Source organism: Rhinolophus hipposideros, assembly GCF_964194185.1.
Source record: "Rhinolophus hipposideros genome assembly, chromosome: 9".
NCBI classification, from domain to species: domain Eukaryota; kingdom Metazoa; phylum Chordata; class Mammalia; order Chiroptera; family Rhinolophidae; genus Rhinolophus; species Rhinolophus hipposideros.
In genome coordinates, this window is record NC_138055.1 from 21,292,069 (window position 1) to 21,318,523 (window position 26,455).

Genomic DNA, 26,455 nt, shown 5'->3' on the forward strand with positions numbered 1-26,455 from the left:
CATCCTATCTAGTGCGTATGTGTAAACATTCCCTGGAAGTGGAATTACTAGATTATTTTCAGGATTCTTTGGACCAATCTTGCCTCTTGCTCTCCCACATAAGTTTTAGAATAAGTTTGTCAAATTCCACAAAACAAAATTTGCTGAAATTGTTACTGACGCTACAGTAAATCTATAGATCATTTGGAGAAGACTTAGAATCTTGCAATGAGTCTTCTTAAGTATAAATATTGTATGTTTTCTTATCTCTTTCAATAATTTTTTTTTGTTTTATAACTTTCAGTTAGATTAAGCCCTAAGTACCTTATACATTTTTGGAGTATTGTAAATGATAGCTTCTAAAAATGCACTATCTGTTAAAGATGTATCAAAATGAAATCTTACATTCTGTAATCTTGCTAAACATTCTCATTGCCTCTAGTTTTAGGGACTTGTCCATGTGAATAATCTATTGTTAACAACAGCTTTTTTCTTCTTTCCCATTACTTGTACCACTTATTTCTTATTTCTTTTGCTTAATATTTATGCAGGATAGAACTTCCAGAACAATTTTCAATAGAAGTGGTGATAGCAATCTTACTCCTACTTTTAAAAAGGTCTAGTGTTTGAATATTGAGTAAGGTAAGTCCGTAAGCTTTTTCCCATTTAAACTTTTCAAAATGAAGAAAATCTTTAATTCCTAGTATTAAAATCATGATATGTGCAAATTAAAATTAAATCTTCCCCCCCTGCCATATTGACAAAAGTTTTTAAAAATGTTTATAATATACTTATGTCAATAAGGGTATAGAGAAAATAGACCTTTTATAAATTGCTGGCAGGAGTACAAACTGGCATAACATTTATTGAAGGCATTTGGCAAAATTTACCAAAATTGCAAAAAGATCTACCCTTTGATCCAGAAATTTCCCTAGGGCCCGGGATAGGATTTAGGTATCACAAATTCAGTGCACCTGTGCAGGACTTGGAAGTTGGAACCCTGCTAAATGGTGCGGGGGGCAGGATTCAAGGTATCTGGTTTGTTGGTGTGCATTCTGGCAGAGGCGGTGTGATGCCTGAGGCTGCAGCTAGAGCAAAGGCTTCCTATTTTGCAGGCAGATTCCTGCTTCTACAACTTCCTTTACATTATGGTCTGAATGTTTGTATTCCCCCGTCCCCAAATTTATATGTCCAAATCCTTTTCTTCGGCAGCTAGGCGCTAAGACCCCTATCCTCTACCAGAGGCTACCCAAACCATTATCTAAAATCCAACAAATCACTACAAGTAAGCTTTTTAAACTTGATTGCACATGACATATATCAGGTTTTTATAAAATGCCTATACATTCAAACATACCAAGCAAATAATCTGTGTATGAAGACAAAAGATCCATAATGGCAAATTCTGGGATGTTAGGTAACACCCCTTGACTAACTTTATCAGTTCTAGCATTTTTCTTTCCGATAAGTAGGTTAACTGCCAGCACAGCTTCATTGACCTAAAAGTAATGCATAATTAGAATTCATAAATGTAAGCTTTCTGATTCAGAGATTACTCATTAGGTAAATAACGTGAAAAAATGAATTCATAAAATAACATTCGACATATATTGGAAGAAAAAATAAAGACATCCTCAAAAATAATATGTTATCCCCAACATGTAGTATATATCATTGTCAAAGATATCGTTACTGTTGAAAATTTAATTAAGGTATAAGTCACTTCATTTTTTTCATGTGAAACTCACATTAAATATGCTACCTTACCTAACTATGACAGATATCTACCAAAAGTCAAATAGGTGTACCTGTGTATCTGCCAATATTTTCATTAAAGAAAAGTTAAAACAAACAAAGACAGGTCTGGCTAACAGAAATTAAAACACTACATATATATAAAGTACACTTCTAATCTTCCCCAAGAAACATTAGCCCAAATCCCAAAGGATATAAAATTTTCCTTTCTCTTGTACAAATATATTGTGTTGTATTAACAGCTAGTAGGTGGAGAATACAGATGTGACAATAAAAAGAAAGATTAAATAAAGATCACACCAACCTGTGCAGCAGCTCTCATTGCAATCCAGGCCAATGAATTGTATATTTCAAATCTATTTACTGTTGGCTCTTTAAGAGAACTATGCTTTCTAGTAGGAGCCTAAAAAATATGGCAAATATTTTATGGTAAAGATATATAAAAATATTATAAAGTCTCATGATAAATATTCTCATCTTTTGAAGATAACAATTTAGTGGAATACTATGCAACCATTAAGAATAATGTATGCCAGACAAGAAAAAGCGAAAGGAGTCCATCACCACCAAACAAGTATTACAAGAAATGTTAAAGGGACTTCTATAAGGAGAACTGGGGGGGCATAAATATGAATAATAAAATGGCAATAACTATGTAACTATCAATAATCACTTTAAATGTAAATGGATGAAATGCTCCAATAAAAAGACATAGGATAGCTGAACGGATAAGAAAACAAAAACCATACATATGCTGTGTACAAGAGACCCACTTCTAATTGAAAGACAAACATGACTGAAAGTAAAGTGATGGGAAAAGATTCTTCATGCAAATGGAAATGAAAAAAAGCTGGGTAGCAAATACTTATATTAGACAAAATAGACTTTGAAACAAAGATTGTTATGAGACAAAAAAGGTCATTTCATAATGATACAACAAGAGGATATAATCCTTGTAAACATTTACTCATGCAACATAAGAGCACCAAAATATATATAATAAATATTGATGGACAAAAAGGGAGAGATTAACAGTAATACAGTCATAGCAGAGTATTTTAACACCCTATTGATATCAATGGACAGATCTTCCAAACAGAAAATAAACAAGGAAACAGCAGCCTTAAATAACACATTAAACCAGATGGATTTAATCGATATTTTCAGAGCATATCACCCCCACAAGGCAGAATATACATTCTTTTCAAGTACACAGGGAACATTTTCCAAGATAGACCACAGGTTAGGTCACAAGTCTCAATAATTTAAGACGTCTTAATAAATTTAAGTCTCAATAAATTTAAAAAGACTGAAATCATATCAAACATTTCCTCCAAACACAATGGTCTGAAACTAGAACTCAATTACAAGAAAAAATAACTGAAAAACACACAAACACTTGTAGGCAAAATAACATGCTACTAAACAATGAATGGGTCAACAATAAGATCAAGAAAGAAATCAAGATACCGTGAAACAAATGAAAATAAAAACATAATGACCCAAAATCCATGGGACACAGGGAAAGCAGTCCTAAGAGGGAAATTCATAGCAATACAGGCATACCTCAAGAAATAAGAAAATATCTCAAATAAACAGTCTAACTTTACACCTAAGGGAAATGGAAAAAGAACAGCAAACAAAGCCCAACATGAGTAGAATGAGGAAATAATAAAGATCAGAGTGGAAATAAATGAAATAGAGCCTAAAAAAAAATTACAGAAGATCAATGAAACCAAGGGCTGGTTTTTTGAAAAGATAATAAAATTGGTAAACCTGTAACCAGACTCATCAAAAAAAGAGAAGGGAAGAACTCAAAAAAAAAAAAATCAGAAACAAAAGAGGAGAGGTGACAACTGACACCATAGAAATACAAAGAATTATAAGAAAATACTATGAATAATTACAAGTCAAAAAATTGGATAATCTAGAAAAAAATGGATAAATTCCTAGAAACATACAATCTTCTAAGACAGGATCAAGAAGAAACAGAAAATATGAACAGACTGATTACTACTAACAAAATCTAATCAGTAATCAAAAAACTCCTAACAAACAAAAGTCTTGAATTAGATGGTTTCACAGGTGAATTTTACCAAATATTCAAAGAAGAATTAACATCTATGCTTCTCAAACTATTCCAAGAAATTCAAGAGAAAGGAAGGCTTCCAAGATCATTTTACAAAGCCACCATTACCCTGATTCCAAATACAGACAGACATTACAAAAAAATATTTTTAAATTATAGGCTGATATCCCCAATGAACATAGACACAAGAATCCTCAACAAAACATTAGCAAATCAAATTCAGCAATACATTAAAAATATCATGTACCATAATCAAGTGGGGTTTATTCCTGGGATACAAATTTAGTTCAATATTTGCAAATCAATTAATGTGACACACCACATAAACAAAATGAAGGATTAAAATTATATGATATCAACAAATGCAGGAAAAACATGTGACAAAATCTAGCATCCATTTATTACAAAAACTCTCGGCAAAGTGGGAATAGAGGGAATATACCTCAACGTAATGAAGGCCATATATGACAAACCCACAGCTAACATCATAGAGATCACCAAAATACTATTAGAACTAATAAATGAATTCAGTAAAGTAACAGGATACAAAAGTAATATTCAGAAATTGGTTGCACTTTTATGAACCAATAACAAACTATCAGAAAAAGAAATCAAGAAAACAATCCCATTTACAATTGCATAAAAATAAAATACCTAGGAATAAATTTAACCAAAGAAGTAAAAGACCCAGACTCAGAAAACCTTAAGATATTGAGGAAAGAAACAGAAGAAGATACAAGTACATGGAAGCATGTACCGTGCTCCTGGGTAGGAAAAATTAATAACTGAAATATCCGTACTACCCAAAGCAAACTACACATTCAAGGCAATCCTTATCAAAATACAAATGGCATTTTCCACAGAACTAGAACAAATAATCCTAAAATTTATATCGAATCACAAAAGACCCCAGATAGCCACAGCAATTTTGAAAAGGAACAGACTTGGAGATGTCACAATACCGGACATAAAACTATATTACAAGACTATTGTAATCAAAACAGCATGTTACTGGCATGAAAATAGACACATAGATCAGTGGAACAAAACAGAGAGGCCTCTTTATAACCCAGCAATCCCACTTGTGCATATTTAAACAAGAAAATCCAAAACAGTAATTTGAAAAGATATATGCACCCTTATGTTCTTTGCTGCATTATTTACAATAGTCAAGATGTGGAAGCCACCTAAGTGCTCATCAATAGACAACTGGATAAAGGATATATGGTACCTATAGACAATGAAATATTACTTGGCCATAAAAAAGAATGAAATCTTACCAGTTGCCACAACATGGATGGACCTAGAGGATATTAGGTTAAGTGAAATAAGTCAGACAGAGAAAGACAAATACCATTTGATCTCACTTATATGTGGAATCTAAAAAACAATAAACAAACAAATAAAACAGAAATAGATACAGAGAACAAACTGATGGTTGCCAGAGGGGAAAAAAACACATATGATTTCACTTACATGTGGAATCCAAAGAACAAAATAAACAATTAAACAAAACAGAAACACTCATAGATATAGAGAACAAATTGATGGTTGGCAGAAGGGATGGGGGTTGGGAGGCTGGGTAAAAAAGGTGAAGGGATTAAGATATACAAATTGGTAGTTACAAAATAGTCATGGGGATATAAAGTACAGCATAGAGAATAAAATCAATGATATTGTAATACTACGTATAGTGCCAGGTGGGTACTAGACTTATGGGAGGGGATCACTTCGTAAATTATATAAATGTCAAACCACTATACTGTATGCCTGAAACTAACATAAAATAATACTGAATGTCAACTGTAATTGAAAATACTTTTTAAATAAAATAAAACATTTTTTTAAATTATGCAGAAAATCAATAATGAATTAAAAAGGAAAAAAGAGAATAATAAAATATATGTACCTATTGACATGAAAAGATGTTCAAAGTATATGGGGAAATAAAAGTGTACATTACAAGATAGGATGCAACATATGAACCCATTTAAAAAAAAAAAGATGTACACACATATATTCCCTGTATATAAAAGCAGAAAAAATTATTAACAGTGTTATCTCAGGCTTAAGGATAAATAGATTTTTTTATTAACATTTTTTCTAATTTTCAATAATGAGCTTGCATTATTTGAATATTAATAATAAACACAAGTGGCATTTTATATAAAGCATTTACTTTACCTAAAATGATACTTACCATTTTAATAGAGGATCTACAAATGGAATATATTGTACGTAAAGATATCAGAAATGAGAATATTACTTTAAAGTTTCCAAAAGGTATTTGCTATCATCTTTCTAACTAGGAAACTACTAAAGGAACAATGTAATTATAAAGTTCCATAAAACAGCAAAAACTAACGATGAATGAAGATATATTTCATCATGAATATGTGTGTGTATTGTTTTAAAACATAAGAAAGTCAGTGCTACAGTTACACAGAAAGAAAAGAAACTTCACCAGCAACATAATACTTGTTTTACATTTTTAAAGATAACCAAAATAAGTATTAATAATCAATTTTTAAGATTTAACTAATCTGGATGACAGTGTTCAATTAGACTGCTTGGTTCTACTTTTTGATGCTCGTGTTTTGGCCAATTCTTTAATCTTCAACAAATCTGCAGAATAAAGGAAACAATAACAAAAATATCTTTCTTCTACTTCTGGCTACAAGATTCTCAAGTAAAAGGGAAGACAGTGAATAATGCTGATGCTAGAGCAAGAAATACAATATGTAAATGTGGCTTGGCCTAGACCACGTGTAAGGCTTGGCGGCCGATACCTGCAGAGATCTGCCTATGGGGAATCTAAGCAATACAGCTCTGTCTCAAGACACAAAGGTCCTAGTTGTTAGCTGTAATGAAACCACCTAGGCTCTGGGGTGGCCATTGCCAGCTTACTGATATATTAACATTTACCTACTTAAATTCTGGAAACAAGACTGATAGACATTAAATGAAGAATGCAGAACAACCTTAAATGACTATAATGGAAGAACAATTGGTGACACAGACATTAAAAAAAGAAAGAACTCATTTTGAATTGAGAGGAAAGCTTTATTGAGGAGGTTGGGCTTCAGCTCAGAATAGAAAAATTTGGACTGGAAAAGAAAGCATGGTGGGCATTTTTTGATGGGAGAGGTGTTCCACATTGCAAAGGAGATTCTAACCCACACAAACAAGCAAGAAAAAGAAAGGAAAAAAATGCTTCTAGATGGAAAATGAAGAAAGGAAATTGTCTTTGCTGAAGACATGATCCTACTTGTATATGCAGAAAATCCCAAGACACACACACACACACACACACACACACACACACACACACACACACCTAGAATTAATAAATGTGTTTAGCAAAGTCACAGGATACAAAACTCAACACACATAAATCAATTGTATTTCTATAAAGCAGCAATGAACGATTTGAAAATGAGGTTAAGAAAAAGTTTCATCCACAATAAAAATAAACTTAACAAAAATATAAAAAATGTGTACACTGAAAAGTAAAAACATTGTTGAGAGAAATTAGCTAATATCTAAATAAATGAAGAGATAGTTAATATTATGAATTGGAAGATTCAATATTGTTAAGATGGCAATTATTCCCAAATTGACGTATAAACGATCCCTACCAAAATAGTTTTTTGCATAAAATGACAAGTGTATCCTAAAATGTATATGAAAATGTAAAGAACTCAAAGTAGTCAAAACAATTTTGAAAAGGAAGATCATAGTTCAAGATTTTGCCTGTGTTTTCTTCTAGAATTTTTATAGGTTTAGCTTTTATGTTTATGTATGATCCACTTTGAATTAATATTTGTGTAAAATGTGAGGAAGTATTTAAATTCATCTTTTTGCACAAAGATATCCAGTTGTTCCAGCACCATTTGTTGAAAAGACAAGCCACCAACTGGAGAAATTATCTGCAAATCACATATCTGATTAGGGACTTGTATCTGGAATATACATTAAAAAACTCCTAACTCCTTTTTTTTGCTGAGTAATATTCCATTGTACCTATATGCCAACATATTCACATCTTTTGACCATAACCTAAATTGAGTTATTTATCTTTTTTATTGAGTTATGAGTTTTTGAGCGATTGATTGATTGTTCATTGAATTGCCCTAGCACATTTGTCAAAATTAACTGATTATAAATGTAAATGTAGATCATAAGTATTTTATCATGAATATGTGTGTGTATTATTTTAAAACATGACTCCCAATACTGTTTTATTGATTTATAAGTCTACCTTTACATAAGTATCCTCTGTCTTATTTATTGTAGCTTTTAGTAAGTTTTGAAATTGGAAAGTACATATCCCCCAATTCTCTCCCATTTGGCAACCATCAGCTTGTTCTCTACTATCTGTGGGTCCGTTTCTGTTTTATTTATTCGTTTGTCTTATTTTTTTAGATTCCACATATAAGCGAAATCGTTAAGTGGTATTTGTTTTTATCTGTCTGACTTATTTCACTTACAAACGGCCAATGAGCACCTGAAAAGACGCTCAACATCATTAGCCATCAGGGAAATGCAAATCAAAAGCACAATGAAATACTACTTCACACCACTACAATGGATAGTCAAAAAAATAGATAATAATAACTGTTAGCAAGGATGTGGAGACACTGGAACCCTCATATACTGCTGGTAATGATCTGACTTTGGAAAACAATCTGAGAGATCATCAGAAGGCTAAACGTAGAGTTGGCATGACCCAGTAATTCCATTCTTAGGTATACACTCAAGAGAAGTGAAAACATGTCCACATAAAAACTTGTATATGAATGTTCAAAGCAGCATTAATCATAATAGCAAAAAAAAGAGGGGAGAACAATTCATGTGTCCATCAACTGTTAAATGGACAAAGAAAATATGTTATATCCACATAAAGGAATACTATTCAGCGATAAAAAGGAACAAACTATGGTTACATGCTACAGCATGGGTGAACCTCAAGAAGATAATGCTAAGGGAAAAAAGCAGGCACAAGACTACATATCACTTAATTCCATTTATGTGAAATATCCAGGAAAGGCAAATCCATAGAGACAGAAAATAGATTAGTGGTTGCCTGAAGCTAGAGGTGGAAATGGGAATGACTGCAAATGGGCACTAGGGATCTTTTTGGAATTATGATAATGTTCTAAAATTGACTGATGGTGATAGTTGCACAACTCTATAAAGTTACTAAACATCTGTGAACTGCACTCTTAAAACAGGTTAATTTCATGTAAATCATACCTCAACAAATATATTTTTAAAATGTGTGCTTGATGATCTCTCTCTTTGGACTATTTTTTTTCCCACTTGACTTGGAAAACTTCTACTGATCCTTCAAAATTCATCTCATCTGTGCAGCTTTCTCCAGCATTCCCCCAAAGCAAAATCAGCCCCTACCTGGCTCCACTTTCCTTCCTTGACATATCTTGATTATATTACAGTCTTCATTACATTGTGATATGATTATTTCTCTCCCTTGTTAGACTTTGTGCCCCTTAGAGAAAGAGAGTAACATGCCTGGCACACATTAAGCACTCAGTTAGTGTTTGGTTAATGAATGAATAAATGAATGAATGTTCAAAAAATAGTCAAGTAAACTTAGCTTACAAATAATTATTGAACACCTACTATGTACAAAATACTTTAGAAAGATAGACTGTAGATATTTAACTGAAATTACATAGTGAGGGAGAATAGTTCCCTTGAGTATCTATTACGTGCCAAGCCCATTACATTATTTAATTCTCCAAACCATCAACGTCTCCATTTCACAGATGAGAAATCTAAGCTTGGAAAGGCTCCAATCACACTGCTAGTATGCCATAAAGCTCGGATTCAAATCCAAACCAGTGCTATGGTTATTCTGCTATATGGATTCCATAAAAGTGAAACAATAATGCTTTCTTTTAAGGGTTTATAAAGCATTGTCTTTATTAGGACAAATCTCAAATGTTATATTTCAGTGGTTTGAATGTGTCTGGATGAATTTTTTTATTTGTTTTTGGCTGTTTCTGTGTGTCTAGTAATTGTATGACTTGCTAAAACATTTATATCGTGTCAAGATACACAGAAAATGATGATATTGTATGGAATTATAGTAGTCTTTTCATTCAGATTCTAACTTGTTCAAGCTCTTAATTATAAGCACTTCTCTAACAAAGACCAAAAAGTTGATATATTATTATCCTAGCATCCCACTCATTTGTATTGCCATTTGCTATGAAAACGACAACTTTTGTTTTCTCTTACTGAAAATCAACATGTTTATCACACCACAAAAAGCAAATTTTCTACGTAATCATAGATTTTTGATAGAAAAAAAATGGCTGCTATCACCAAAGGCAGCTACCATATGAATAATTCAATTGACTGAACTCTTATTTGCCTAATGGTTTTAAATGTTTATGCTGTCTCAAAAATTAGAAACTTGACATCAAAATTTTCTGAAAAGATCTCTTGGTGGGTCCATGAGAACAAGGGCAGACTTTGTCTTGGACACTATTTAATCACCTTCCAGAATGCTGCCTGGGTCACAGTAGCTGCTCAACAGATATGTGATGAATGAATTAGTAACTCTATCAAAAGGTGGTCTGTTTGAAGCCCACATCAGTATTGAAAATCTTACTGTGTAAGCAACATGTCACATCCTGCAATTACCTAACTCACAGTAATAGCTTATAGTACTTACAAGCACCTACATTTCATAGACAACATTTTAACAGACAAAAATGTCTACATGAAACCTATTTCCAGAGCTTTATGTAAAATATCCAAAGAGGTGTCTAAATCTGAGTGTCATCACAAGCAATGAATTACTGTGTTTCCCCGAAAATAAGATCTAACCGGACCATCAGCTCTAATGTGTCTTTTGGAGCAAAAATTAATATGTCTTGGTCTTATTTTAATATAATATATGACCAGGTATAATATATAATATAACATAACATAACATAACATAACATAACATAACGTAACATAACATAACATAGTGTAATATGGTATAAGACTGGGTATAATATAATACAATGTAATACCGGATCTTATATAAAACCTGAACTATAATATAATATAATACCAGGTCCTATATTAATTTTTGCTCCAAAAGACGCATTAGAGCTAGTGGTCCAACTAGGTCTTATTTTCGGGGAAACATGGTAATTTCTCTAAGTCACACAGGAAAATTAGTCTCATTATTTCAATAGCACAGTGTTACCAAAACAGCAAGTTCAAAATGCAATTAACTTAAAATTTCTAATAAAATAGTTTGTTACCTTAGGTGTTAGTGGTCCTACTGAAAGCTTGTTCTTTGGCTTCTTCAGATGTAAATATAATAGGGCCATCTCTAGGTAGGAGTCCCTTATCAACCTAAAATGATAGAGCATTGCACTTCTTAAATACCTTCACCACTCATAATCATTTTGCATCATTCACCAATAATTTCTGAGCTAATGAAAGGTGAAAATAGGCAAAAGCAGCATCTGTCGCAAACTCACCCCCTCTTCTCACAGCACTTTCCACACACACACTAGCATCTGCCACCCTACTGAAATTAGAAGCTCTTGGCGAGACCTGAGCTTTCTACCTTGTCCTGTGCTGGCAGCACTCCATGCTGTGGCTGCCATGAAGCCCAGCACCAACAATAGTTCGGGATATTCCAGCAAACAAGGCAGTAAAGAAGGGAAGGTGCGGACTGGAGGAACCTGGCTTGAAAATCAAGCGTTTAACTACCCTCCTACACTAATTTATACTGGAAGAGACACACAGAGTTATGCAGAAAAAAGTTATTTGCTGTGGTTGGGTCTGTGTGTTCACTATTGGACCTGTAAATTGGGGACGTTTAGATTAGTGCAGTTGTAATTATTGTGGCATACTCTCAATCTGGAGATGATTTTTATACAGAATTCAGTTGGCTCACCCTAGTACTACTGACCAGAATGAAAATCCACATATTCCCTTTTAGACACAATTTCACATGCAGGGGAGGCCCCTGTCATTCTGGGACTGGCTGGAGATTGATCTAAGTGCAGACTACAAGAGAGCCACAGTTCAATAGGCCACCATGATAACCAACCATCGCTGTACACCCCTTGGGTTAGAGCCAAGAGCAACAAGCTTGAAAAGGAAGTCCAGAAACCTGTTGGATACAGTGAACTAGCCCTGCTGTGGGAAGAGGGTCTCCCATCACTTCTGCCTTGAATATTCAATGTACCACCAGAACATGGGGCTCAAACCAAACACACACATTGTTACAACAGTGGAAAGATATTTGCTTTACCCTGAGTTTTGATCATGTCTCAAGCTTAGTTGTATAGCTTCAGATAAACTCTCAAGTTGTGTACTTGGAGATTTCTCTTCCATTAATACTTGACGTTCTATTTTGCCTAACAGGAGAAAAAGATACACAAAGATGGCTTTTCCTTTTTGTATCATTTAGAACTTCAGAACAAATATTGCATGCTGAAAATTCAGAAAACTGGATTGCTTTCCTTTTCATCTGTCTGTCTGTTGTTTCTTGCTGGGAGGGAAGCCATACAGAAAGATCTTTTGCTTTCTTCCACAGGCGTCTCAAGGCTCCATTAGCAACAATGAGTCAAAGCCTCCTTTGGCTTTCTGGACACAACTGTTCCTACCCTCTTCCTTTTCTCTCCATTTCCTTATTTTGCGCTTCCCTTTCCTCCTGAGGTACTCATTACTTTTCTCTACACCCATTTTTCTCTTTTCTTTGTCTACTATCATAGTTATCATAGAAAATAACTCTAAAAACAAAAAGTCCTAAAAGTCAGCAGAGGCTTGTAAACCACGATGGATGATGCAAATACTCCAGTTCTCACACAGCTCCAGTCCTGATGGTGAGCAGCAACCTTCAAAGGGCGGTGCTGGAATGGCACTGTTGTAGCAGCAGAAAGGGCAGGAAAGGGAAATCCGATAATTACTATAAAAAGGATTCATGCATCATGTGGACAAGGCACAGCGCTACCCAAGCTTAACATCTGGCACTATTATTTGGTAGCTGCTGATTTATGAAAAGTTATGTAACTAGACTGCACCTTGTTTTCCTTGTCTGTCATCCAGGAATGGCCATGCCTACCACGTGAGCTGTTGTAGGAATTAGCAGTATGAGAAGTAAACCACTAACAACAGTGCTTAACATCTAGCAGATGCTCCATAAATGATAGCACTCATCACCATCATGGTTTTTCTCATGGATAAAACGGCCACAATAAAATCATATGAATGTGTTATGCAAATATGTGTTGTATATAAGTTATAAATATAGGTATGCTGTAGCAATTTAATTTTAATGGGTATGCCTCTTCTGCAAACGAACTAAAATGCTTAGCTAAGTAATGAAATGATGCAGAAAAAAAAGCATTTTCCAGGCATTACTTAAGTAACATTATTTATAGCTCAATGTCTGATGCTGACAATTTTGAGTCATACATGAAACCAAGGAGGGGCAACTATAATTAGAAAAAAAACCCAAGGAGTACTTTCTTTCTTCTGTCTAGATGTAAACTTAAAATAATTTATCTAAAACTGAATTTGGCAGAGGTATTAATGTGTTTGTCATCACCAAGCCTTTGTAAAAATCTATATTTTTTTATACTCAGTAACCAGATTTTCAAGAAACCCATTGTTAGTTAATAGGAAAACAATTCCACAAACTTTGCCATAGTTCTGGCCCCAAATACATCTTACCTTTCTGAAAAAGGATTTCAGCTTCCACCTCATGTTCTTCTGTTGCTGATATCTTACAGAGTTTCAATGCTATTTCAAAAAGTTGAAGAGCAGGAAACCACTTTGAGGGATCCTTCTTTTTACTTTTCATTATATTATTACTACAGTACACTTGCTTGGCCACTGTATGTCCTAAAGAAAGACAGTTGGATAATGAGGGAATAATAAAGCATACAGTGATCATAATAAGCCTCCAAGTTACTAGACTGTTCTCACAGTAAGGCACCTACTAAGAAACTGGTGGTCTTTAGTTTTTAGCATCTAAGAAAATTTTGAAAGAAACTCGATACCCAAATATTTCAATGAACTGTAACAATAGCCCTTTGAAAATTTATGTTTGATAAATTTCAACATTTTCTCATTTTTAAAAGAAAGGATAATCTCTCAAGTCACTCTGTCAGTTCTGAGATTTTTATAATGCTCTACAAAACAACTTCTGTGGTCCTAAGACAGGGAAACCTCTGGAAGTGTTACATATTCCACTTGTTTCATCCAAAAACAAACCAGTAAGATTAGTACATACGTTTCTTATCCACACATGATGGGAGAGGAAACTGAAACATGGAAGTTAAATGACTTACTCATGGGAATTAGAGCAGACTTCTTTCTCCAGAGTCCATGCTCTTAACCCCAACAATTACCAAGAGTGATTAGAAAGATATGGGGGTATCATTTGTCCAATACAACTTTATATTTCAATACATCTCCCATTTTTATGTTTCATTATTGTTTCATGTTATACTACAGCTGTTTACTAATGAGACAAAATATCAAGTATCTTCATGTCATCAAGGCACTTATGTATGTACTATATGTGCTATCTACATACCATATATAATGCAGTACTACGTAACATAGTACAAATATATAATAATGGTACCTAAATTGTCTTCTAGATTTTTGTTAAAATTAGAAAAGAAACTGTTACAGAAATTATTGACTATTTTATTTTATTTTTTCTCTGTCTCCCTAACTAGACAATAACTCTTTGAGGACAGATGGTGACTGGCTCAGCTCTCCATTATCTTCCCACTCTTCAGCATCATCCTTGCAACTTTCTTCACGCCTATCATACAATTAGTAATTGACTTTTTCATCTAATAAGAAAGCTCAAGTTTCAGTCATTAATGGGAAAAATAATCTTAAATAACTGTGATGCTTATTTTTTATTTTATAACAATAATCTGAAAATGCTTTTTTTTCTGTCTGATGCTTTCACAAGAAGAAAATGATTTTTAAAAAATGATTTTTATGTGGCTCTATTCTTGCAACGCAGTCTATATTATCACTAAAAAGGAAAACTGTGGAGAACACATCAAGTGTTTCATGCTTCATAATATTGAAGTGCTCCTTTTTTCAATAAACATTAATGCTGTGGAAAAAAAGTTGTGAAACTGACATTGTTTTGACAAAAAAAGCTGCTTTTGGTTATGTTTTTTAAGTCTGTATTTAATATAAAAGAAAGCAAGCTGTTCTGCTTCAAGTAAGTCTAAAAAATAGTAACAGTATTGCTACTGAATGGTGACACATCTTCAAGATTAGTAAGGCAGGAGAGCAGAGAATACGTTTGATTTAACAAGATCTGCACAATTTAACACAATCTGTACTTTAAGCTCTTGTAGAAATTAAATATACTGAGGATATAACAAACCGTGGACTAAAAATGCAGAAAAATAGCTTTCATGGGATCAGATTGTGGGAAGGAATTCTAGAGATCAGCTAGGCCAGCGTAATTTCCTGAGTAAGGAAATTCAACTACATAGAAGTGAAGTGATTTACCTAAAGTAATAAAATCTGCATTTGATGATGACAATCATCTAATAATAAGGATCAATAATAATAATGAGGGGGAGAGTCAGATGGAAAAATAAGGGAAAAGGTTCTGGACAGATGATGGCTGGGGCACACCTCTGTTGGCCGAACTTCCCCATTCTAGTCCAACCCTTGACCTCTCCTGAGCTGACAGCACCTGCTGGTACAGGAGACAAGTGGGTTCCAGGAGGCAGGGGTAATGTTTTAAAATGTAGAGTTTATTATTATTCAGGTATGATGAAGTTAAGAGGTCAGGAGACAACTGCCATTGAAAAGATAGTTTGTTACAGTTCCCAGGAGGAAGGGGCACAGCACTCCAGGCAGGGCCACACGGGAAGCACCGGGGTTGGTCAGGAAGTGGAGGGAGCCAGGGAAACCGTGGATGAGAACCTTTGTTATGGTTTTCACGGGAAGGAATTGGTTGGGTAGGGTAAGCAGGCTAAGCAGGTTTAGGATTGGCTAGTTTGAATAATTTCAGGGGGCTCTGCTACTAGTCTGATAGCTGGCCCCAGGGTGATGAGGACAGGGGAATAGTGGCACGAATGTAACAGCCCAACAAAGGACAATAAAGGAACCCAATAAAGGTCCATGGTGTGGGCTCTGGAATGGTTAGTTTGCATATGAAAGGCATGCTCACAGGAGAGTGGTTTGCTATTTCCTAGGAACTGGCTAACTCTGGGAGGGAAAGTTCCTCTCTGGTTAGCAAGGCACCTGATGTCAAAGCATAAGAAATACAGAAAATAAAAAGGCATGGTTAATACAGGTTAGAACAGAGAGTTGGTACAAGATATTCTTCCCTCTCTGAACTGCACAAGAGCCTGGAGCTCGAGGCAGGTAGCCTTGGGTCAAAGATCAGAGAGGTCCTGGAGAAACCTCGAAACATGTCCCTGAGTTCCTCCTTAGTTTCTGAGGAGCTGTATGTAAGCTTTCTTTTTTTTTTTTTAATTTATTAGTTTCAGGTGTACAAGACAAGGTAATACTTAGACGTTCATCATTTATATCCCTCACACTGTGAACCCCCCTCCCCCATCCACTATCCCTCCGACCTCACACCGAGCCATCACATTATATATATAAAATTATAGTTGGCATTCATTAGTGTTTAGCTTCTGGTGTACAATGCCATGATCAGGCATCCACAGTATCCCTGAGGTGGTCTCCCATCCCAAATAGGACACATGTCCATCGGATACCCAACAAAATCTTTACAACATTATTGAATACGTTCCCCAAATTCATTTTCAAAAAAACCCTGAGGCCATCTTGTGGTTACCAGCTGCTTCCTAATCCCTTCACCTTTCCCCTTATCTGCCCCCCCCCCCCGCCCATCTAACAACTCTCGGTTTTTTCCTTTTTGTCCCCAAAACTGTTTCTGATTAGTTCATTCACTTATTTTTTTCTTTAGATTCCGCATATAAGTGAGATCATATGGTACCTGTCTTTCTCTTTCTGACCCACCTCACTCAACATAATGTTCTCTAGATCCATCTATCCACCTGCTCTAATCAGGTCCATTCTTGGTCGGCTCAAGTCTACTCTCCAATCTACTCTTCACTCAGCAGTCAGGGCAATATTTTAAAACATAGACCATCCTCAGCTCAGCTCTTCCCATTAGGCATCCCCTAGCCCACTCTGCTCTGGCTGTACTTGTCTCCTGGCAGTTCCAGAATATGTCAAGCTTGCCCTGACCTCAGATGCTACAACTCACTGCTTCCTCTGCCTCTACTACGCATAACTACTGACTCACATTTGAGGTCTCGGGTTAAGTGCCACCTCCACAGAGAGGCCTTCCCCAATTACACTACTGAAACGGACAGCCCTCCATTCGTTGCTCTTTTCCAGCAGATCTTATTCACATCTTTCATAACACTAACGGTTTATAATTATATACATACACATAATTCACTATTGTATATGAGCTTTCTATATCCTTGCTGATTTTCTGTCTAGTTGTTATCAAATACACATTTTATTTTATACAATATATATTTTATTCAATTTTATAAATATTAAAATATTTATTTTTCGACAATATTTATAATGATGTGATATGTGATATAACATCCACTCCTACACAGGTTTATTTACTTGTTTATTTCTGTCTCCCACACTAAGAGCAGGGACTACATCTGATTTAATCTCCAATAACTTCCCAGGTCCTCACATACAGCCTGGCACATTAGTAAATGATCAAAATCTATCAGTTAAATAAATAGAGCCTGGGTATTCATAAATATTGCCCATATAAATGCACTCATATGATAGCATGACTGAAAATAACATACAAATTTTACACTCAGTAACTTGAGCGTAATATATGTTTAAGTGTGCTTACCAATTCTCATTTTTGTTTTGGCCAATAACATGATATGAGGGAGATAGACATTTTTCAAAGGCTGTAATGGACTTGCATAAGCAGTGTTTGATGAAAGAAATTCTATTGTCTCTCCAAAAGTTAACATCTGTAAAAGAAACATTATAATGGGTAATTAACTAACGGGGTCTGGAATAAGAAAAAAAAGAAAAATACGTTTCTAAATCTTGCAGACACAAAAGAACTTTTACCTGCTCAATAAGAATGTTGTGAGACTGAGTCAACAAATTTAATTTTTCTGTTTTCAAAGAGGGAGTTTCTTTGAATTTCTCAGCTTTTGTTAAGTCATCCAGCAAAAGCATGCTTCCCACCAAGGTTAAACAAGATCGAGGAGAAATAAACTCACTTCCTTCAAGCAAATGTATTATGGCCTATTAAAATAAAATTATTCCTTTAGATCGTACTGTTTGCAATTCACTGAAACAAGAGCTGGCCATATTGGCTGTTATGTATTCAGTACCTAATGGAATTTAAAATTCTCTCCTTTTATTCTAACCAGAATCCTTCAGTAAATATCAATGTGAATGAAGTTTCCTACCTGAAGGTTTGTTATGATGTCTGCCTTTAAGTGCTTTTCTTGCAGGCCAATGATTACAGCTTGCATCAAGAATTCAGCCTGTAGCTCCCTGTCGCCTGCACTTTTTGCTTCCATGCACACTTCATTGATGAGGCTAACATAATCTGTCATATCGTTTTCTAAAATAAACAAATGCAGTTACTTAAAACGCACCAAGAAAGTAAATTATATATACGTAATATCCTCAATGCTCATCACAGGAATATTGTGTAATATAGAACAGGAAAACACAAAGACAAAAAACAAATGGACTACATGAAACATTGAAAATAAATGTGTTGTAATTGGGGGGGAAGTACTTTAGGGTATATTCAAATGCTGCAAAAATGGTAATAATACTGCGTGAAATAATTTGGGAGATGGATAGAGATGGATAGATAGATAAGTTTACAAATAGATACCTACTAATCAGTGTAAGAACTAACATTTATATGTGCCAGGCTGATTTAAGAACTTTATAAATTGAACCCATTTAATTTTGACAATAATCCTATGAAGTAGGTACAATGATCTCCATCTTACAGCCGAGGAAACGAGGCATACAGGTTTCAGAGACTTGGCCAAGATCATACAACAAGGAAGTGGTGATATGAGCATTTGAACCCAAGGTGGGTGGCTCCAAAGACTGTGCTCTGGACTCCTTACACTATGCTGCCTTCCGACGGGACAGTGAGTCCTGCACGTTAGTATTTTGAAATTTCCTTGGTGGCCTTGCACACATCGGTAACATATGTGCCATTTTCAGTGGCACAAGACACTGTTGAAAATGATTTTTCCTTATTTAGTACCCCGAATTTTTTATTCTGAAAACAGATCAAGCTAGAAAGTTATAAAATGTTAAGGCTATAATAAAATATATCCCAATAAAACATCTGTGACTTACATCTAATCAGTTTTTTATAAAAACTTTGATGAAGAAAATAGGATATTTGTACCTTTCACGATTCCAATGCCACGGATCTGTGCAACAAATGCAGTCACCAGTGCTAAGCGGCACCTCAACCACAGATGAATGTTGAAATATTCTCGAGAATTCAGTGAAATAGGATCTAAAAACTCATTATCGTCTTTATTTTCAGTGGCCTAAACAATGTTAAAATCATGGTTATCTTTCCATTTAACAATGTCAAAGTTCTAGCCTAATGCTAAATGTAAGTTAAAAGAAGCATCTGATATCATTTAATAGCATTAAGTTTTTAATCTTAGAAATTATTCTTCTACATTCTATAAAACATAAAAAATACACAAACAAATAAATATATAAAATCACCCATAATCCTACAATCCTCTATTGAAATTTTGGTATACTGTTTTTCAGCCTTTCTTTTTCTCTATACTCATTGTTGAAAAATAGTTTTGCAGTATGAATTTTTCATGGCAAATTATGTTATCAGTAGTTTCCATATCTTCAAAAAATTTTGTAAACATCATTTTAAAGACTGAATAATAATAAATAATACTGGCTAATATTTCTTGAGTGCTTATTATGTGCCAAGCACTGTGCTGCATGCTTTATACACATTATCTCATATAATCCTCCTGACAAGCCCAAGAGGAGTTATTATTATTTCTGTTTTACGGATGGGAGAATTGAGACCTGGAAAGGTTAACTATTTGCTTAAACTCCATCATATTCTGGCAGAGGTGGGATTCAAACTTGTGTCTTTCCAAATCTAGAGCCGCCAGTCTTAATCCATTATGTCAAACTGCTGTATGGCACTCACATCCCAAACACATATTATCATTGATTTACTATCCTCATTGTTATACTTTACAAAGGGGGACCAGTGTCCAGAGCTACTGAAGGGCAGTGCAAAGAGAGCTTTTTTCCAGGGGGAGCTTTTTCCATAGGCAGTAATCAACATTACTTAGATATTTGGGAACTTTAAAGTCACTTAGAGCAACGCCCACTTGTTCTAGGAATTTCCTTCTGTGCATCTCTGACGGCTCATCATGTCCAATGCATCAGCAACCAGGCACAGCAAGTAATGGAGGAGTCTAGTATTTAGATTAGCAATACAGAAAAAATGCCCACCCACATACCTTAATGTCTTAGTGCCTACATTCCCCGTTGCCATTAAAAAACCAAGTCACCATCTAAATCAGGGTTTCTCGGCCTTGGCACTACTAACATCATGGAGCAAACAACTGTCATGGGGGACTGTTCTGTGCATTATAGGACACTGAACAACGTCGGTGACCTCCATGCCCTATATGCCAGTAGCACCTCCGGTAGCTGTGACAACCAAAATGTCCCTAGAAGTTGCCAAATGTCCCCCGGGGAGGCAAAATAGCTCCCAACTGACAACCATTCTTCTAAGTCAATTTTTAGAAATAGATTGCTTTTCAGCATTTTTATTGTTTTTAATAGAGTAAGAAATGAGTCTCTAGGACAATTAGTTTTACTTATTTGTAACGACAGTAGATATTAACAATTTTATTAGTAAAGTTTAAAATAATGAGTAAGGAGTCTATGTGATGAATCTTTATATTTTAATTCTAAACAATACTATATTATTAAATTACTTGATCTTATCAAAATCCAATAAAAGTTCAAATATACAACACCAGTTGTCAAATAGGTTTGAGAGCTAAAATGTGGAAGAATCTAACTGAGAAATCCAAAGTAGGAAATAACACTGGAGTCATTCTGGTAATGCTGAAGTAATAACTGAAAAGTGAAATGAAGAGCAAAATAAAGTGAAACAACTTCATTTGCTAGTGAAATCAGATCTAGAATACTGTAATGATACATCTAATGGGACTTTAGTGACTATTACATCCAATTCCATCAGTTCACAAATGAGATTTAAATTAAAAATTTTAATTAAAATATTTTTTAAAGTTTAAGGAATTTGCCGAAAATATACCAGTTAATAAATAGCATAAACAGGGCTTAACCACAGATATCTGTACTCTGAATTCAATGCTTTTTTCTACTTTATGCTTTTGGTTCATACAACTAATTAATTAGATGATTTTCTAGCTTGCCATAATTATTATATAATACATATTATAAGGATAAACATTGAATTCATACATACAGAAGCTCTAGGAGAGATGCAACTTTCTGTTTCAGGTTGTACTTCCTTCTTTTTAAAAAGTTTTGAATCCTGGAGAAGTTTAAGTATGGAAAATACTATTGCAGCACTAAAACAGAGAATATATTTTTAATGTTATTAGTATTACACTGTGGCATTTTGTTGTTTCCTAAGGCTCTTCCCACACTCCCATCTTCCACCAAACATGTTAGGTACCCCTTCTATACGCCCCAATAGTACCCTGGTCTTAACCGTGCAATAGTATTTATTACACTATTTAATTGCCTGTAAATTGCTTTATAGCTAATCTAGAGGTTGGGACATAACAGAAGCTAAAAATATTTTTAAATGAAAGTGAGTGAATAAAAGAATAAATAAATGAAAGTTTCCAAGATCTAAAACAAAATTTGCTGACAATCTCCCTAATTAATGAGCACATATGTATATTATATATGTTAGAATGTGATTCTCTAGCTTTTTGAGGTTATAGTACTATGTTACTTAATGCTAAACACTTGGAAACTCTAAAGCTAAATTATTGCTTGATCAGTTTCTAACAGTACCAGAAGGGAAATGTACTAAATTAAGAAAACAGAATCTAGGAAATGGGAATTCTTCGTATTTCCTATTATTCTGTATATAAATTTGTCTGCACTTTAAACCATCACATTCTCCTTCCCTAAATGATAAATTTATAATTGACATCACACTTTTTCAAAATATTTAAAAATATGTATCAAGAGGCTTCTTCTTTTGAAAATCTATCTCAAAACAAAATTCAAAATATGGAACAATCTATATATCTGAATATGGTTATCACGGTGTTATTAATAACATACGAAGACTGGGCAAAAGCCAAATGGACAGTATACCCATATAGCTAATTCCCCACTTGATATGTCCACTTGAACAGTTAATAGACAATCACATTTAATAGGTGTTGTAGGTTGAATTATGTCCCCCCTCCCCCAAAGAAAGGTATGTTGACATCCTAACCTTAATACCTCAGAATGGTAGTTATCTAAGGAAATCAAGTTAAAAATGAAGCCATTTAGGGTGGACCCTATTCCAATATGACGGGTGTCCCTATAAGAGGGAAAATTTGAACAGAGAAACAGACATACACAGAGGGAAGATGATGTGAAGACACATGGGGAGAAGGTGGCCATGTGACTGGAGTGATGCCTCTACAAGCCAAAACATGCCAAGGATTGTGAGCAAACTAGAAACTAGGGAAAGCAAGGAAGGACTCTTCCCTGCAGCTGTCAGAGGATGATCCTGCGGATGCCTTGATTTTGGACTTCTAGCCTCCAGATCTGTGAAACAATAAAATTCTATTGTTTTAATCCACTTGATTTTTGGTACTTTGTTATGGCAGCCCTAGGAAACTTATAGGTTACAAGCAGATTCCTTTTCTTCCACCTTCTCCACCAAACCCAGTGCTCTTCTCTGTCCTCCATCCCACAGGCAGAGCCCAGAGTCACCATTGCTTTCTCTTTGACTCATTCTATATTCAACTCATCAACAAGTTCTGTCAGCTTTACCTTCAAAATATTGATACCAGCCAGCAGCTCCTCACCTCACCTCCTCCCGTGCTAACGCCTTTGTCCACGCCATCATCATGTCCAGGATGAATGACGGGCAGCTTCCTGACCAGTCTCCCAGCTATGGCTGTTAGCCCTGCAGTCCTGGTTTCCACAGGGCAATCACAGTGATCTTATCAAGATGTAAATCAGGTCACGTCACTTCTCCAGATACACACTCCAGAGGCTTCCCTCATCCCTGGACTACGGTCAGTACGCCATCCCCTTTGGGTCAGTTACTGAGGTTTCTGGCCCATATATGATTAGCTTTGTCAGTGTCCATAGATGCTTGGGAGAATGTATAGTCTGTTGCAGGCTCCCAGAGTGTTGAAATGGGATTATTGTAAGGATTAAATGAGGTGTTTATTCTTTTATTTGTTCAAAAATACGTATTGAGTACCGAGCCAGAATAAATCTAAGGTCTATGGATACAGTCCCGGCCCTCATGGACATTCTAGTGAGAATGGAGTGTGCTTAGCAAACGGGGTGCTTGGCAAATGAATGGTGCTCAGTGCATACTAGCTGTTATCACTATTTATTTATTGAGTTAGCCAGGAGGGGTGGGGATATTAAATTGATTTTTTTCTAAGTTGTTAATCGGAATCAAAAACTTTCTGCAATTATTGAATTCTAAATTCCCAAGATTCTACTAAATCACTAAAATGTTATAGATATTTGAAGAATATTTTCTAAGGTATTATTTCTGATTATATAAATATATTGGTTTTTACTTAAAACTAAACAAACAAGAAAACAACAAAAAAATGGTAACACTGATTCATTACGTATTGAGGTATGAAATTTTCTCTCCCCCACACCCTTCCTCCCTCAAGGATAAACACATTTCTGTGGCACTTTGTTTACCAAGTGGCTTCGGAGGCTAGCACGGGTTGGCTACTAGAGGGCTCAACTTCTGATTTTAAGAGAAATGAGGTGGTTTGGAATCTTGCTGACCCCAAAACTTAATGAATAAAATATAAACATATGAACATGGACTAATCCATCTGGCACTGCTTAGCTGCACAATGGAAAATTTCTAGTTTCTCCTTTCCACTTGAGAGACAGAAAGTGTAGGAGGATAACCCACTATAAACAGTCTAAAGTCCCCAAGGAAGGGAGTCTCATTCTGACACAAAATTAAAAGACTCAACTCTTATCCTATTTGGACAATAAATTAAATAAAAAGGAGACTAGAATAGAACAATTATATTAAAAAAAGAAGAGGAAGAAGAAGACAGGATTCTGAGACAGCCCTAAAAGAAGTAGAAATATAGTTTGAATAACTTTGATCCCATTTATTTCTTATTAACATTCATGACAAAAATGGTCAGTTTGTTCTCCTAAAAATCCATGTGGCTCACTTTACCTGTCACCCTAGGGAAGGTGCCTTTCAATTTCCTTGACATATAATTTTATTAGAAGTATCATGAAATGTCAAGCTAACCATCATTTGGGGAAGAGACTGTCCAACACTTTCAGCAGCGCCCAAACAGAAGCTTTTGGGGCGTAAAGTTCACCTCAGAAAAACTCATTCATCTTGACAGTAGGCTTCCCCAAATGACAACTCTGCTGCAAAAAGGCAATCACATCAAAGTTTTTGCAGGTTTTGTCCCAAGGGCCAGGTTCATGTATTTAAAATAGGAGCAATTCTGATTCACTTGCACATTATTTGCATATGTCTATCTGGTCTTCAAACTAAAGTTCTATTATGACACTCCTTTCTGTTGCCATTTTGTAATTTTTAGTTTCTAGTTTCCTTCTTCTTCCCTAAAAAAAAATAAAAAAATCACTCACATCTTACATACCAAAAGGGCCTAAGACATACGGAAAGCTGGGGAAATAATGAAGGTACATGACAAAAAAATATTTCCTAGGGCTGCTGTTGCTGTCTAGGAAACTGTTTGGAGAAAAGAATTCTATATTCTTCTATAGAAAATCAGATAGTTATATATTTTATAGTCATATATATATATATATATATATATATATATATATATATATATTCACATTATTTATTTTCTATATGTAGTAAAAGCTCCTATCAGACTTTGATATGCAGCAGAAATATACCTACTGCTATAGGTATATTTCCCATTTAATATTCCCACAGAATACTAAAAGTAGATTCATGGATAGGGATTTATAAATGTAAGACTCTAATGCTTCATGAGAGGCATTCTTAAGTTAAAGTGGCTTTTTTTTTAATTGCAAGTGTGTGGCAGTGTTGTATGTAATGACTACCAGTATGGTTGATGACACCTCTTTGATTCAAAGGTTTTTACTACTGTTGCTTTTGTAGCATCAATGCAAATACAAATACAAGAAGAAAGCAAATGACATCTTAGATTTATTATAAAAATAGTTTTAACCCTACAGACCCCCTGAAAACTTCTCAGGGACAACCTGCAGATTACACTTTGAGAATCACTACTCCAAACAGACTTTATGGATTTTCATCACTGCTTAGAAACCACAAAAAATAAATTTCCAAAAACTATATTGACTAGCAAAAAACAATCAAACATAGATATGGTTAATCATGGAATGGACTTCAGTCAAGGCTCACACTGATGAGATGATGGCATGTGTCAATCAAAGCAAAAGGGGATTTTTGTGGAATTGATTTCCCCCTTGCAAAAGCTACAGATGGGCTTCGCCTGTTTGAGAGAATGACCATTAAATAATTAGTTCCGCTTCTAAATTCTGAATCTAATGCAAGGAGTTTAATGCATAGAATTTTAGTTTTGTGAAGAAAGTCAAGGAAAGAAAAAACATACATAATTTTTCAGTCTGTAGTTTTAAGAGTAACAATGTACGAAAACTCCCCTAAATAATAAAAAACAAATATGTTCTATTAATCTAGGAATTAATAAAATTTAGATATATTTAATAAATCGGGTGAGGAAGAAAGTCTCTTCTGTGCCTGAAGGGACTCACCTATACGCAGCCCGGTGTCTCTGCAGGGCAATTGCAGCCAGCTGAAGCCTGGCCTCCACCACCATCTCCAGCTCGCCCACTGAACACTGAGAGAAGTTCTTGTGGTCTGGGTGCTCCATCTCCAACACAAGGAAGTTTAGCTTGTCTTCAGCTTCCGTCAGTAAAATAGACTAAAGAAAGAATAGCACACAATCACATCAGTTCAGAAATACAAATCATGTCTTATTCGTATTCATCAACTAGTTGTCATGTACTGAAACGTAGCACTGAATGAAAGACCAAAAAGGAAATTTGATCATCATCAGAGAAGAGAGTTCAGTGAAGAGGAAAAAAGCAACAGAGGATAAAAGGAAAGTAATGGCAACGCTAAGCATATACGACAGCTACCCTTTATTGTACGCACAGCTGATGCTCATACATACTTTATTCAGAGCAGCTCTGTTCAATAACGTTGCTGAAAATACTGAATTAGCAAATATTGAACCATTGTTCCTATGGAAAATACTAGGATAGGTTCCTGGGGGCCTCTGGTCACATTTTGTCAACTGATCTATA

The 26,455-nt window shown here is 34.9% G+C and overlaps 1 protein-coding gene across 1 annotated transcript in view; it reads right to left on the minus strand.

Annotated features, from left to right (window-relative positions):
- Positions 1-26,455, minus strand: part of CFAP54 (cilia and flagella associated protein 54) — a 249,277-nt gene that overhangs the window by 47,946 nt on the left and 174,876 nt on the right. The window contains exons 51-61 of the mRNA XM_081060278.1: positions 25,901-26,070; positions 21,384-21,489; positions 19,275-19,422; positions 18,301-18,458; positions 17,954-18,133; positions 17,724-17,850; positions 13,538-13,708; positions 12,114-12,219; positions 11,110-11,203; positions 2,039-2,137; positions 1,337-1,478 (exon numbers count right to left, since the gene is read on the minus strand). Coding sequence (XP_080916404.1) covers positions 1,337-1,478; positions 2,039-2,137; positions 11,110-11,203; positions 12,114-12,219; positions 13,538-13,708; positions 17,724-17,850; positions 17,954-18,133; positions 18,301-18,458; positions 19,275-19,422; positions 21,384-21,489; positions 25,901-26,070 — 1,501 coding nt within the window. The remainder of the gene's footprint in view (positions 1-1,336; positions 1,479-2,038; positions 2,138-11,109; positions 11,204-12,113; positions 12,220-13,537; positions 13,709-17,723; positions 17,851-17,953; positions 18,134-18,300; positions 18,459-19,274; positions 19,423-21,383; positions 21,490-25,900; positions 26,071-26,455) is intronic.